Source organism: Aquarana catesbeiana, linkage group LG13, assembly GCF_042186555.1.
Source record: "Aquarana catesbeiana isolate 2022-GZ linkage group LG13, ASM4218655v1, whole genome shotgun sequence".
Lineage (NCBI taxonomy): Eukaryota > Metazoa > Chordata > Amphibia > Anura > Ranidae > Aquarana > Aquarana catesbeiana.
In genome coordinates, this window is record NC_133336.1 from 212,435,353 (window position 1) to 212,448,062 (window position 12,710).

The 12,710-nt window shown below is 41.6% G+C and overlaps 1 protein-coding gene across 1 annotated transcript in view; it reads right to left on the minus strand.

The window, feature by feature from the left end:
- The window catches only part of LOC141116665 (NACHT, LRR and PYD domains-containing protein 3-like), a 722,006-nt gene that overhangs the window by 501,928 nt on the left and 207,368 nt on the right, over positions 1-12,710 (minus strand). Inside the window, exon 5 of the mRNA XM_073609057.1 lies at positions 5,793-5,858. Within this exon, the coding sequence (XP_073465158.1) occupies positions 5,793-5,858 (66 nt within the window). The remainder of the gene's footprint in view (positions 1-5,792; positions 5,859-12,710) is intronic.

The following is a 12,710-nucleotide window of genomic DNA, read 5'->3' on the forward strand; positions in this document are numbered from 1 at the left end:
ACAAAAACACAAGGTGAGTATAGTAGCAAGTCCAAGTTGCAATCTTGAAACACCCAATACGAGGACAATATGCGACCGGTCTAAACTATGTGGCATGTTCACCAATGCCAGGAGCCTGGCGGACAAGATGGGTGAACTAGAGATACTGTTGTACAAGGAGGATTTGGATTTTGTGGGAATTTCAGAGACCTGGTTCAACAGCTCTCATGATTGGCTGGCAAACATTCAAGGGTATACCCTATACCGCAAGGATAGAGAGGGTAAAAAAGGGGGAGGGGTATGCCTATATATCAAGAATAATGTACAAGTGAATGTGAGAGATGACATCACTGAGGGGGCTAGGGAGGAGGTGGAATCTTTATGGGTAGAGCTCCAAAGGGATGAAGCTAAGGGGAAAATAATACTGGGAGTATGCTATAGGCCCCCTAACCTGAGGGAGGAAGTGGAGACGGATCTTCTATCACAAATTGGATTAGCAGCAAGGATGGGAAGTGTTATCATAATGGGGGATTTTAATTATCCAGACATAGACTGGGCGGAGGGAACCGCGCATTCATTTAAGGCTCGCCAGTTCCTTAATGTCTTGCAGGACAATTTTATGGGTCAGATGGTAGACGCACCAACTAGAAATAAAACATTACTAGATCTACTGATTACCAACAATACAGACCTGATAACAGATGTGGAAATACGGGGCAATTTAGGTAACAGCGATCACAGGTCAATTAGTTTCAGTATAAATCACACAAATAGGAGACATGAAGGGAACACAAAGACACTGAATTTCAAAAGAGCCAACTTCCCTAAACTACAAACCTTGCTAAAAGGCATAAATTGGGATAAAATATTAGGAACAAAGAATACAGAGGAGAGATGGGTTTGCTTTAAGAGCATATTAAATAAGGGCATTAGCCAATGTATCCCATTGGGTAATAAATTTAAAAGAGCGAACAAACATCCTGGATGGCTTAACTCCAATGTAAAAATGCATATAAAAGCAAAGGAGAAGGCCTTCAAAAAATACAAGGTGGAGGGATCATCCACAGCATTCAGAATTTATAAAGAATGCAATAAGAAATGTAAGGGTGCAATTAGGATGGCTAAGATAGAACATGAAAGACACATAGCGGAGGAGAGCAAAAAAAATCCCAAGAAATTCTTTAAGTATGTAAACAGTAAAAAAGGGAGGACAGACCATATTGGCCCCATAAAGAATGAGGAAGGACATCTGGTTACAAAGGATGGGGAGATGGCAGAGGTATTGAATTTATTCTTCTCCTCAGTATTCACGAGTGAATCGGGGGGCTTCAGTAACCAACACTGCAGTGTTTATCCTCATGACACAACACAGGAAGCACCTACATGGTTAACAGAGGACGGAATTAAAATTAGACTTGAGAAACTTAACATTAATAAATCACCGGGACCAGATGGCTTGCATCCGAGGGTACTTAGGGAACTCAGTCAGGTGATTGCCAGACCGTTGTTCCTAATTTTTACAGACAGTCTATTGACTGGAATGGTGCCAGCTGATTGGAGAAAAGCCAATGTAGCACCAATATTTAAAAAGGGCCCAAAAAACATCCCTGGGAATTACAGACCAGTTAGCCTAACATCAATAGTATGTAAACTCTTGGAGGGGATGATAAGGGACTATATACAAGATTTTAGTAATAAGAATGATATCATTAGCAGTAATCAGCATGGATTCATGAAGAATCGTTCTTGCCAAACCAATCTATTAACCTTCTATGAGGAGGTGAGTTGCCATCTAGATAAAGGAAGGCCCGTAGACGTGGTGTATCTGGATTTTGCAAAAGCATTTGACACAGTTCCCCATAAACGTTTACTGTACAAAATAAGGTGCGTTGGCATGGACCATAGGGTGAGTACATGGATTGAAAACTGGCTACAAGGGCGTGTTCAAAGGGTGGTGATAAATGGGGAGTACTCAGAATGGTCAGGGGTGGGTAGTGGGGTCCCCCAGGGTTCTGTGCTGGGACCAATCCTATTTAATTTGTTCATAAATGACCTGGAGGATGGGATAAACAGTTCAATCTCTGTATTTGCAGACGATACTAAGCTAAGCAGGGCAATAACTTCTCCGCAGGATGTGGAAATCTTGCAAAAAGACCTGAACAAATTAATGGGGTGGGCGACTACATGGCAAATGAGGTTCAATGTAGAAAAATGTAAAATAATGCATTTGGGTGGCAAAAATATGAATGCAATCTATACACTGGGGGGAGAACCTCTGGGGGAATCTAGGATGGAAAAGGACTTTGGGGTCCTAGTGGATGATAGGCTCAGCAACGGCATGCAATGCCAAGCTGCTGCTAATAAAGCAAACAGAATATTGGCATGCATTAAAAGGGGGATCAACTGCAGAGATAAAACGATAATTCTCCCGCTCTACAAGACCCTGGTCCGCCCGCACCTGGAGTATGCTGTCCAGTTCTGGGCACCAGTCCTCAGGAGGGACGTACTGGAAATGGAGCGAGTACAAAGAAGGGCAACAAAGCTAATAAAGGGTCTGGAGGATCTTAGTTAAGAGGAAAGGTTGCGAGCACTGAACTTATTCTCTCTGGAGAAGAGACGCTTGAGAGGGGATATGATTTCAATTTACAAATACTGTACTGGTGACCCCACAATAGGGATAAAACTTTTTCGCAGAAGAGAGTTTAATAAGACTCGTGGCCACTCATTGCAATTAGAGGAAAAGAGGTTTAACCTTAAACTACGTAGAGGGTTCTTTACTGTAAGAGCGGCAAGGATGTGGAATTCCCTTCCACAGGCGGTGGTCTCAGCGGGGAGCATTGATAGCTTCAAGAAACTATTAGATAATCACCTGAATGACCGCAATATACAGGGATATGTAATGTAATACTGACACATAATCACACACATAGGTTGGACTTGATGGACTTGTGTCTTTTTTCAACCTCACCTACTATGTAACTATGTAACTATGTAATCCATTCGTCCTTCGTGGGGGGGGTTCTTGCCTGCCATCTTAGAGCTATTAACTTTCTTGCTTGGAATAGGCATCTTCTTACTATTTTAATTTTAAAATTACCTCTATTTATATTACCCTCCACTCCCAAGATACATAGTTTCGGCTCTATTTTAAGTTCTAAAGTAAGGATCTTATTTAACGTTTCCACCACTTCATACCAATAACGAAATAACTTCGGGCATTTCCATATCATGTGCATTAGGTCCCCCGATTCCTGGCATCTAGGGCATTTATCGCCTTTCCTCCCCCCAAACCTAAATAACCTTTTAGGGGTATAGTATGTCCTATGTAATAGCATAAATTGTGAGACTTTCTGAGCTGGTGAAATTGAAACTTGGTGTCCTCCTGCCAATATCTCTTTCCATTGTTCATCTGACATTGCACCCAGGTCTTCTTCCCATTTAGCTCTACATTTTAGTTTTCCTGGAGTCTCTATAATACTTTTACATATATCTGGGTACGTTTCGGCTATGGGCCCCCCATGTCCACCCGGCTCGTCTAGTTTTTGAAATATGGTAGACCTATTCCAGGCTGGCCCTTGTCCTCCAAACTGTCTACTCAGAGCATGTTTAATTTGTTGGTAACTAAAAAATGAATGGTCTGGGATACCAAATTCCTCCTTAAGTGATCCAAATGTTTTTAAGGTGTTCTGATTATACAACTGGGCTAAATTATTTATCCCCCTTATTTCCCATGATTTTATTTTCCCCATTTCTTTTAATTCCTCTATGTTCCACAGTGGGGTGCACTTCATCAGACCTCCCATTCCCTTCATGGCCTTAATAGTATTCCATACTTTTATCATCAATTTAATCGTAGGGGTTCTATACAAAAAGGAGTTTGCCTCTAGTACTTCCACCACTGTCCCATGGGGTGCTCCCGTAATCATCAGTTCCCTCCTATTATGGACATTAGGACCAGAGCCTCTCCCCAGGTGCTGCATCTGTGCTGCCAAAAAATAGCCCATCGGGTGAGGCACTGCTAATCCCCCTTCTTGCGATGGAAGTTATAGGGTTTGTAGTCCTATCCTAGAAGGTCTCCCTTTCCAGATGAGATCTCTCAATAGTGTATCTATTTTTTTAAACCATTTCCCACTTATCCATATTGGCGAGTTGTGCATAACGTACAATAGCTGGGGGATCCACAACATTTTAATCAAGTTGCACCTCCCTGCCACTGACAAAGGCAAACCTCTCCAAATTTCAATCTTACTTTTAAATTTCCTCAGCAGGGGGGTCAAATTATTATCTAAATATTCCCCTGGATCTTTTGTTAACTTTATACCCAAGTATTTTGTCGACTCTACTATTTCCATATGTATATTGCTTACTGAGACGTTCTCTCCCATAGGATCTATTGGTAGCAACACCAATTTCTCCTGGTTTATGGATAAGCCTGATAATTTTCCAAAACTTGAGAGCATTTCCAACACCTGATTGAGGGATCTCTCCAGATCACCTAAGAATATGAGAACATCGTCCGCATACAATGCGATCTGCTCTTCCCCCTCTGCACTGTGGAGTTTCTCCTTGGGTTGCAGTACGCCTCCAACTTTGCAAACAGTACCTCTGTTTCCTTTTTGTCCTCTGCAGTGATCTCCCCACTTGCTTGCCAGGCTCGGCACACATCACGTCCTTTTTGTCCCACACATATCAGAAAGTGAGCTGCTTTCTGCTGATCAGACCATTTGTCTGCATCTGGTCCTGCAAACACAAGCTCTATCAGCTCCCTCCATTGTGATCAGTTTTCAGATACATTTCCTGATTCCAAATCCAGGGATGGAATGTTCTTTGTGTTGCTGTTTGCTGCCATGATTCTTCTCACCCCACTTCTGGTACCATGTGATGATTTAACACCAAGAATAGGCAGACAGCAAGAGCTTTAACATGAGCCTGGTGTTTATTCAGCAGCATCCATCTTACAGAACTCGCCACAGCTCCCCACCCCCAGATCACATGACCAAAACTGTTAACTGTTTCCTAACATGCATAAGGAACTAGGCATAACAATTGAATTGAATTATAACATAAAGTATACACATCATTACAGGAGGTGACAATGTTTTTTTCTTCCTAGTGTTCTACTCCTGTAGGTGTTGCTATAAAACCCTGTTTGGTCATGGATAAAGAAGAGGCTGTGTGTCAATGAACATAAGAAATCTTCCTTTATCTTCATAGAATGCAAGAAAGTAAACAAAATCTTCAGCCTTTAGAACCACTTTAAGTGATATTACAGATGAGAACTAGGAATATATACATCTTTGTATGTTTCTGATTATTAAGTGACATCCAAATCTCCTCTATCATTCAGGAACAAATCATCATGATTCCCAGTCCTGTGATCACTATGAAATCTCTGACATTGTGAATAATACTATATGATCACCAACACATCTGTTGGGTTATGATGTCACAATACCTCACACAGATAGAAGCATTTTGACATATGAAGTTGGCAGGCTACAGTTTTTAAAGGGCAATACAGTAGTCCATTGGTAAGAACACGTTTTATAGATCCATTTCCTGCAATGAGCTTCTGGCCGTGGAATAAAATGGAATTCAATTTAGTGTTCAAGAACTATGAACCTGGTAACAGAAGACAGTCCCCAGATCCAGTATAATCGGTGTACATAGATCATCATTATAATTTCTAAAGATTCAGATCTAGAAGTCCTCAGTGGAGTAGATGGTACAAAAGAAGTGTAATTATCCCAACACCATCTCCGCACCTTACACAAAGTGATTCCTGTGATAGATACACTACGGGTTTTATTTACCTTTCAGCTCTGGAGTCAGGGAATGTCCGAGTTCATCCAGCAGAATCTGATCCGGCAGACCCTCACCTATAGAGAGGAATATAAGATGATGGCTCTGAGTCATGTATGATTGAAGCTGACCTTTCACATACACCAAGCTACACATTACAATTATGTCCAAGCAGCAGAATATAATGAATCCTATGTTACATGTAACATGTCAGAGTAAAGTTCTCCATATTCTGACATATATAAATATACAGAAGTGATCTGATTAAGATTGTGTTCTGATTAAGTGTAAGGAATAGAGTTAGAGTGTGATATTGGAGTGGAGAGAGATACAAAAGGGCTCTGTTCATTGCTACTAGCAAGTTAGTGTGCTATAGTGTGCTACAATGTAGAATGATAATAGTGATAGTTTAGCGTTTCAGACCGTGTTTACTGCAGTATATTAAAGTGAATTAGTGCACGTTTACTGCAGTATATTACATTTTTACATACAGTACCTGACCGCGAGAATTTGTTTCCAGCGTGATCCCATTGCGCTGGTTCTCAGCGACAGGCTACTGTACATCTCGCGCTGGCTCGCTCATCGGGAAAGGAAAACTGCGTTGTTTCCTTTCCCGATGAGTGACAAGCATTGCTGACAGGTGTCTGGTATGAGTCATGAGGGGGAACGCTGCGCCAAATTTTAAATAAAAAAACTTTTTTTTTTAATTTAAAATTTGGCGCGGCGTTCCCCCTCATGATTCATACCAGACACCTGTCAGCAATGCTTGTCGCTCATCAGGAAAGGAAAAAACTCAGTATATCTCAACTGCCGCCACTGCAGATTGAGCTACTGAACCTGCCAAAGAAAAAATGTTTAACAGGAATTCCATTTTTTTATCAGTTGTATTCCTAAGCATTTGTGCATTGTCAACCAGACAAGTCAAACCTATATTTACAGAGGATATAGCAGTGTCAATTGCTGGTATACTTTACCTTTTAGTAAATTTTTTCCTCCATAGGATAAAGTGTTAAGCATTTTTTCCGTTCTAAAAATTTTTTTATCTGGGTGATCCCACTCAGAATACATAAGCTTTTCCAGCAATGAATGGACAGGAAAGGCACGCAAGCTTGAGGAGGCTTTTAGTGACCTAAACTTTAAATGTGGAGTGGACCATTTCAGTAAGAGATTACATCAGCAATTTCTCAGCTTGTGAAGCTGAAGAAGGCCCTTCCCCACCTTGATCCCTCGGAAGAGGAGTCATCAGTCTCATCACGGTCCCTGAGGGGGATTCATATTTCCCCTCCCACTGTTTCTCTGTTTGAGGGTCCTGGTGGTAGAAGGGGACCTAATGCGTTTTCTTCCACATTTGAATAAAACCACTAACCTTTCCTTTAATCCAATCATGGCTGAGGAGAAAACCTCCTTAGTAAAATAGACAGGGGCTGAAATGTCGGAAACAATTGCAACCCCTGACAACCCCAACGGCTCACTCTGACCAGCCTTCCTAGGCCCTTCAGGGGGATGGCATTGCAGAGGGAGGCCTTAGAGCCTGAGGGCGAACCCTTTGAGCCCTTGTTTTTTGGGGTACTTGTACCTCCCCTTCTGACCATAGTGCTAAGCACAAATGCAGAGGTATTACCAGAAAATGCACCCACCGCTGAGCAAATAGTCCAGCAACTGTCGCTGCTATCAAGGCTCAGCCTGATGCTTAAGTAAAAGTGTCCTGGGGATGCCTGTGTCACCAACACTTACATGCCCCCACCTGCTCTATGTCCCTCCATCAGCTCATTGAACCTGCAAAAAAGTGCACTTATAGTCTGCACAGCCCCACGTTGTGGATGTTGAAGCACGCCAATGCCACGCTAAGCCACACCCCCCTCCAACTTCCCACCATGCCCCCCTTCACTTTTTTAAAAAAAGACTGCTTTCCCGCATGAGCGGGGCTCCGATCCGACAGGATCAGCATGCAGGGGGGGCTGGCGTGGAGGAGAGGAGGAGAGCTGCTGGAAGAAAACCGCCGTACTATGGCAGTGGCGGTGGGCCATACCGCCGACTAACCCATGCTCCCTCGGCCTCCTGGAGGAAGAAATACTAGTCCAGGTGGGGGATTCCAAAAGAAAAGCCCCCCTTCCAACTTCTTACCTGAGGCTTGGGCTGGAGGAAGCGTGCAGCTTGTAATGACACAGAGTGTGATCTGACAAGCATGGAATCAGGTACGTGCTCTTGACAGCCCCCGGTGGCGACTTTAGGCATGACATTTTACTTAAAGGAGAAAACCCATAAGAATTAGAAAATGCCTTAGGAATCTCCACTTACCATATCCAGCTGCAGGGTTCTGTGGTAAACCAGACAGACCCAATCTTCACCACTCACGTGGGCTCCATTTACAAAACCTTCAGGGACTGGGTCCCTTTTCATCGGGGGATCCACACCCCTGTACAGCACCCCGCCAGGAAATATTGCTATAAAAAACAAGCACTGGATCCTTGGGTCCAGCTCTCTAAAAAGAGAAGGCAAAACCTTGTTTCTTCCACCACGAGGCCCGAGTACCATTCAATTCAACCTGAAAAGACACTTTGAATGGATCCAGTTGCATGGCTTGCACCAGCAAAGATTTCTCCAGTGGAGCTCAGCACAGCACATCTTTACTTGTGATCAGCACCTTAGACACTGGCAAAAAAACTGGAGGTTCCCCCTGTAAGGGGAGGGCTTATATAGGGAGTTGAACTTCTTGTTTAGGGTGTGCCAGCGTCCATCACCTAAAGGTGGTCTATAACCCATACAGTAATTACTGTGGCTCTGTGTCCCATGATGTACGATAAAGAAATCCTTAATCTCCTCTTCTCAAGAGAGAATCAATTCAGTTCCTCTAATCCTTCCCCATAGATGAGCTCCTCCATGCCTCTTATCAGTTTAGTTGCCCTTCTCTGCACTTTCTCCAGTTCCCCAATATCCTTTTTGAGTACTGGTGCTCAAAACTGAACTGCATATTCCAGATGAGGTCTTACTAATGATTTGTGCAGGGGCAAAATGGGGTCCATACCTCTCTTAATACAAGAAAGGACTTTGCTTACTTAGGAAACCGCAGCTTGGCATTGCATGCTATTTTTTTTTTTAAACAACAGATTTTTATTGAAGGGATTTTCTTAACAATACAGATTGACATTGTCACGATAATTATTGTGACTAACTTCTTTGCAATAGTTCTTAAGAATATTCGTATACAAATACAGTAATTGATAGTCTGTACCAGCCTACCCCTATGGGGTTCAAACTGTAGGCATGGATAGGCCATCAATTGCGTTAATTAGTTGAATACAGAAAATTGTAAGGAAAACATTTTATATATATATATATATATATATATATATATATATATATACATATAATTTAAATTAACTGAACAAAACTTGTTGCATAGGTTAATAAAGTGGGTCCAGGATGATATACTACATCTGAGGTGTGTTTATATATGACTTCAGTGTACTTCCAACTTGTCATAAGATTATATATTACATTGTTTTAAGTAATTGGATGCTTTGGGATGGGATATCCAAGTACTCCATTTCTTTCTAAATGTAATGGTGGAATAATAAGCCAGCATTAATTCGTATTGGGCCAGTGTATTAATTCTGGCTATAACTGTCGATAAATTGGGTGCATTACTGGATTTCCAGAGGCTGGATATAGTGAGTCTTGCTGCTATTAGTGTGTGGAATACAATTGTTCTGAATTCTTTAGGATATATATCTAAATTAATACCTAGCAAGGCTGTGGCAGGGTTTAGTTTATTTAGGATGCCTGTAAGGTCTGCAATGAAGGAAGTTATTGAATTCCAGAAGCTTTGCAAACTTTTACAGTTCCATAGAATGTGTAAAAGGTTATCCGTCTGATCATTGCATCTCCAACATAAATTAGATGTAGAGGGATATATTTTCGATAATCTATATGGGGTCAGATACCACCTATTGAGTATTTTTTGTGCATGGTCCCAGTGCTCGATACATGCTGATGATTTGCTAGATATGAATGGCTTTTTCCATTGTTCCCTGGTAAATTTTTGTTCTAGATCTCTCTCCCATTTAATCATGTGTGTGTTTTTATTGTCAAATGGGTGAGTCGATAATAGATCATAAAAAAGAGAAATTCCTTTTATTGATAGTGGATTTTGACGTGTGAAAAATTGCCATATAGGTAAAGGGATTTCTACAGGGTTAGTCGGGTTGAAATCTTTTAGTTTGGTATGTTTCCTCAATTTATTTAGAGTGATCTCTTTATTTTTTTTTTATTTTTTTTTTGCCACTTCAGCAAGGTGTTTATATGGGAGATATTGTTTCAACTTTACAGTTCAATCTCATCCCTTAACAAATTCACATCATTGTGGCATTATCTTTCTTTATTAACCAGTTATTAAATAGTAATGGCAAAAACAAGCAATACAAAAATCCCCAAGTAATTGTTTTAATTTACTGTAGTTAATATTTTTTCCTGTCATTCATGTATTTATAGTTGTTTATTTTTCTTCCATTCACTCCCACCTGTTATTCCCCCCTCCCCCCTGACCCTCCCCCCCAAGACCGTACCCATCCCGTACTCCCCTTCTCCTCCGGGGTCTTCTCATCTACCTCTATTACAAGCCTCCCAGCGCTCCTTTCCACTGGTCAGTAGATCGCTATCTTTACTTACTAGGAAATCCAAATCTCTGCGGCTGTCAGGGATTCCTTAAATTTGACCCAGGTTCCCCTTTTGTTTCAAAGGCCCCCATTTTCATCCCTTCGCTAAACCTTAAGTATTCTAAACTGTGAGTCTCATTGATTTTATTAAACCAATCCCTCATCGTAAGTCTTTCTCTGCTCTTCCAATACTTAGGTATCAGGCTTTTGGCCACGTCGGTGAGGTGTGGCAAAAGCGTTCTCAGGTAGGCTTTAATGTGCATATCACTCATGTGAAATAGACAGACCCACGGGTCATCCGGTAAGCTGATTTCAGTTATATCTTTAATAAATCCCCTTACTTCACTCCAAAAAATTTTAATTATCGGGCATAGCCACCAAATATGAGCCATTGTTCCTATTTCCTTGCACCCCCTCCAACAGTATTGTGAAGATGTACTTTGAAATTTGTTTAAACGGTCCGGGGTCAGATACATCCTAGCCAAACATTTAAAGTTTAGCTCTAGGATTTTACAGTTCACCGACGTGGCAGATGCTCTTCTCAGAATCAATGATACTTCTGGGCCTGTGAGCTTCCTTCCTAATTCCTTCTCCCATTTTTGCATGAACCCCGGGGCTTCTGTACTCTCCCGCCCTACTAGCATTCTGTAGATCTGGAAAACCAGCCCTTCCTTTCTTTGTCCATACACATTTTTTCTAAAGGGAGTAAATTCTCCTTTGATCTAACTGGTTGTGGTAGGGCTTCTAAAAAATGGCTCAGCTGGTTGTACCGCCAAGTATTGATACCAAGTAGGTTTTTCTTGTCCTTTAGCTCTTGGAAAGTACAAATTTTGTCCTGATGCATTACATCATTTAACTGTATGTTCTCATCTAATAGCCACCCCCCGAACCACTCCCCTTTCCCTGGTGCAAAATAATCTGAGTCCTTAAGTGAAATTAAAGGAGAGTTAAACCCCCAATGCTCCCTTTTGTGCAAAATATCCCATGTTTTTAGTGCGTTTTTAGTGCGTGTCTGGTAATCTCGTGCGTTTCATTACTTAATTTCCTTAGGTGCGGTGGAATCCAAATTATTTTATTCAACTTTGTGTCACTCATTTCCTTCTCCATTTTTACCCAGTGTTTATCTGCTTTATCTTTCGCCCAGTCTATCACTCTGGCGAGAGCTATGGCTTCTTAATATTTACGGACATCTGGTGCTCCCCATCCCCCTTTACCTTTGGCTTTTATCAATTGTGTGAATTTTAATCGGGGTATTCTTCCTCTCCAAATAAATCTTAAAAAAATCAAGTGCAATTTTCTGAGATAAGTTTGCGGGAGCGCTATTGGCAACATTTGCATTTCATATGTAATTCTTGGCAGTACGACCATTTTGTAGATATTTATTCTCCCCTCCAGGATAACTGTCCTATTGAAATTCTATTGAGAAGTGGGAGAAAGATTGCTTGGAAGAGCGCCTCACGTGAGGTTGAGATTTTAACCCCTAAGTAGTTTAATTCTTTTTGCCCCCACAGAAAGGGAAAATACTTTTGGTATGAGAGGTCACTAGTTTTGTTTGTGTTGACACTTAGTGTTTCAGACTTATTTGGGTTAATTTTGAAGTTAGATAGCTTCCCATACTCTGATAGTGTGGCCATTATATTCGGAAGAGATATCCTTGGGCGCGTTATGTAGAGCAGAATATCGTCCGCAAACGCGGCTAGTTTGTACTCGTCTCTACCTATTGTTACCCCACTGATATCCAGACTCTGTCTAATCTTGGAAAGGAGGGGTTCGAGGGATATTATAAACAAGATGGGGGAAAGTGGGCACCCCTGTCTTGTGCCATTATACATATCAAACGGATCCGACAGAACTCCATTTATCCTTACTCTCGCTGTGGGTCTAGAGTATAAAGCCCTTATCCTTTTACGGATCTTATCCCCAAGGCCGATCTCCTCTAGTGTGCCCATCATAAAGTCCCAGTCTACTCTGTCAAACGCTTTTTCAGCGTCTATTGACAGAAGTAGGCCTGGGACTCCACTCTGTTTGATCTGTTGCACTGCTAGAAGAGTTTTGATACTGTTGTCTTGTCCTTGTCGGCCTGGCACGAACCCGACCTGGTCTGGGTGTATAATCCTACTTATTATGGGTTTTAATCTTTCCGCAATCACCTTTGCAAATATTTTTGTATCCACATTTAAGAGGGAAATAGGCCTGTAGCTTGAACATAATGTATTGTCTTTACCTTCCTTGGGAATAATAGCTATATTAGCTGCTAGAGCTTCCTTTCTCATT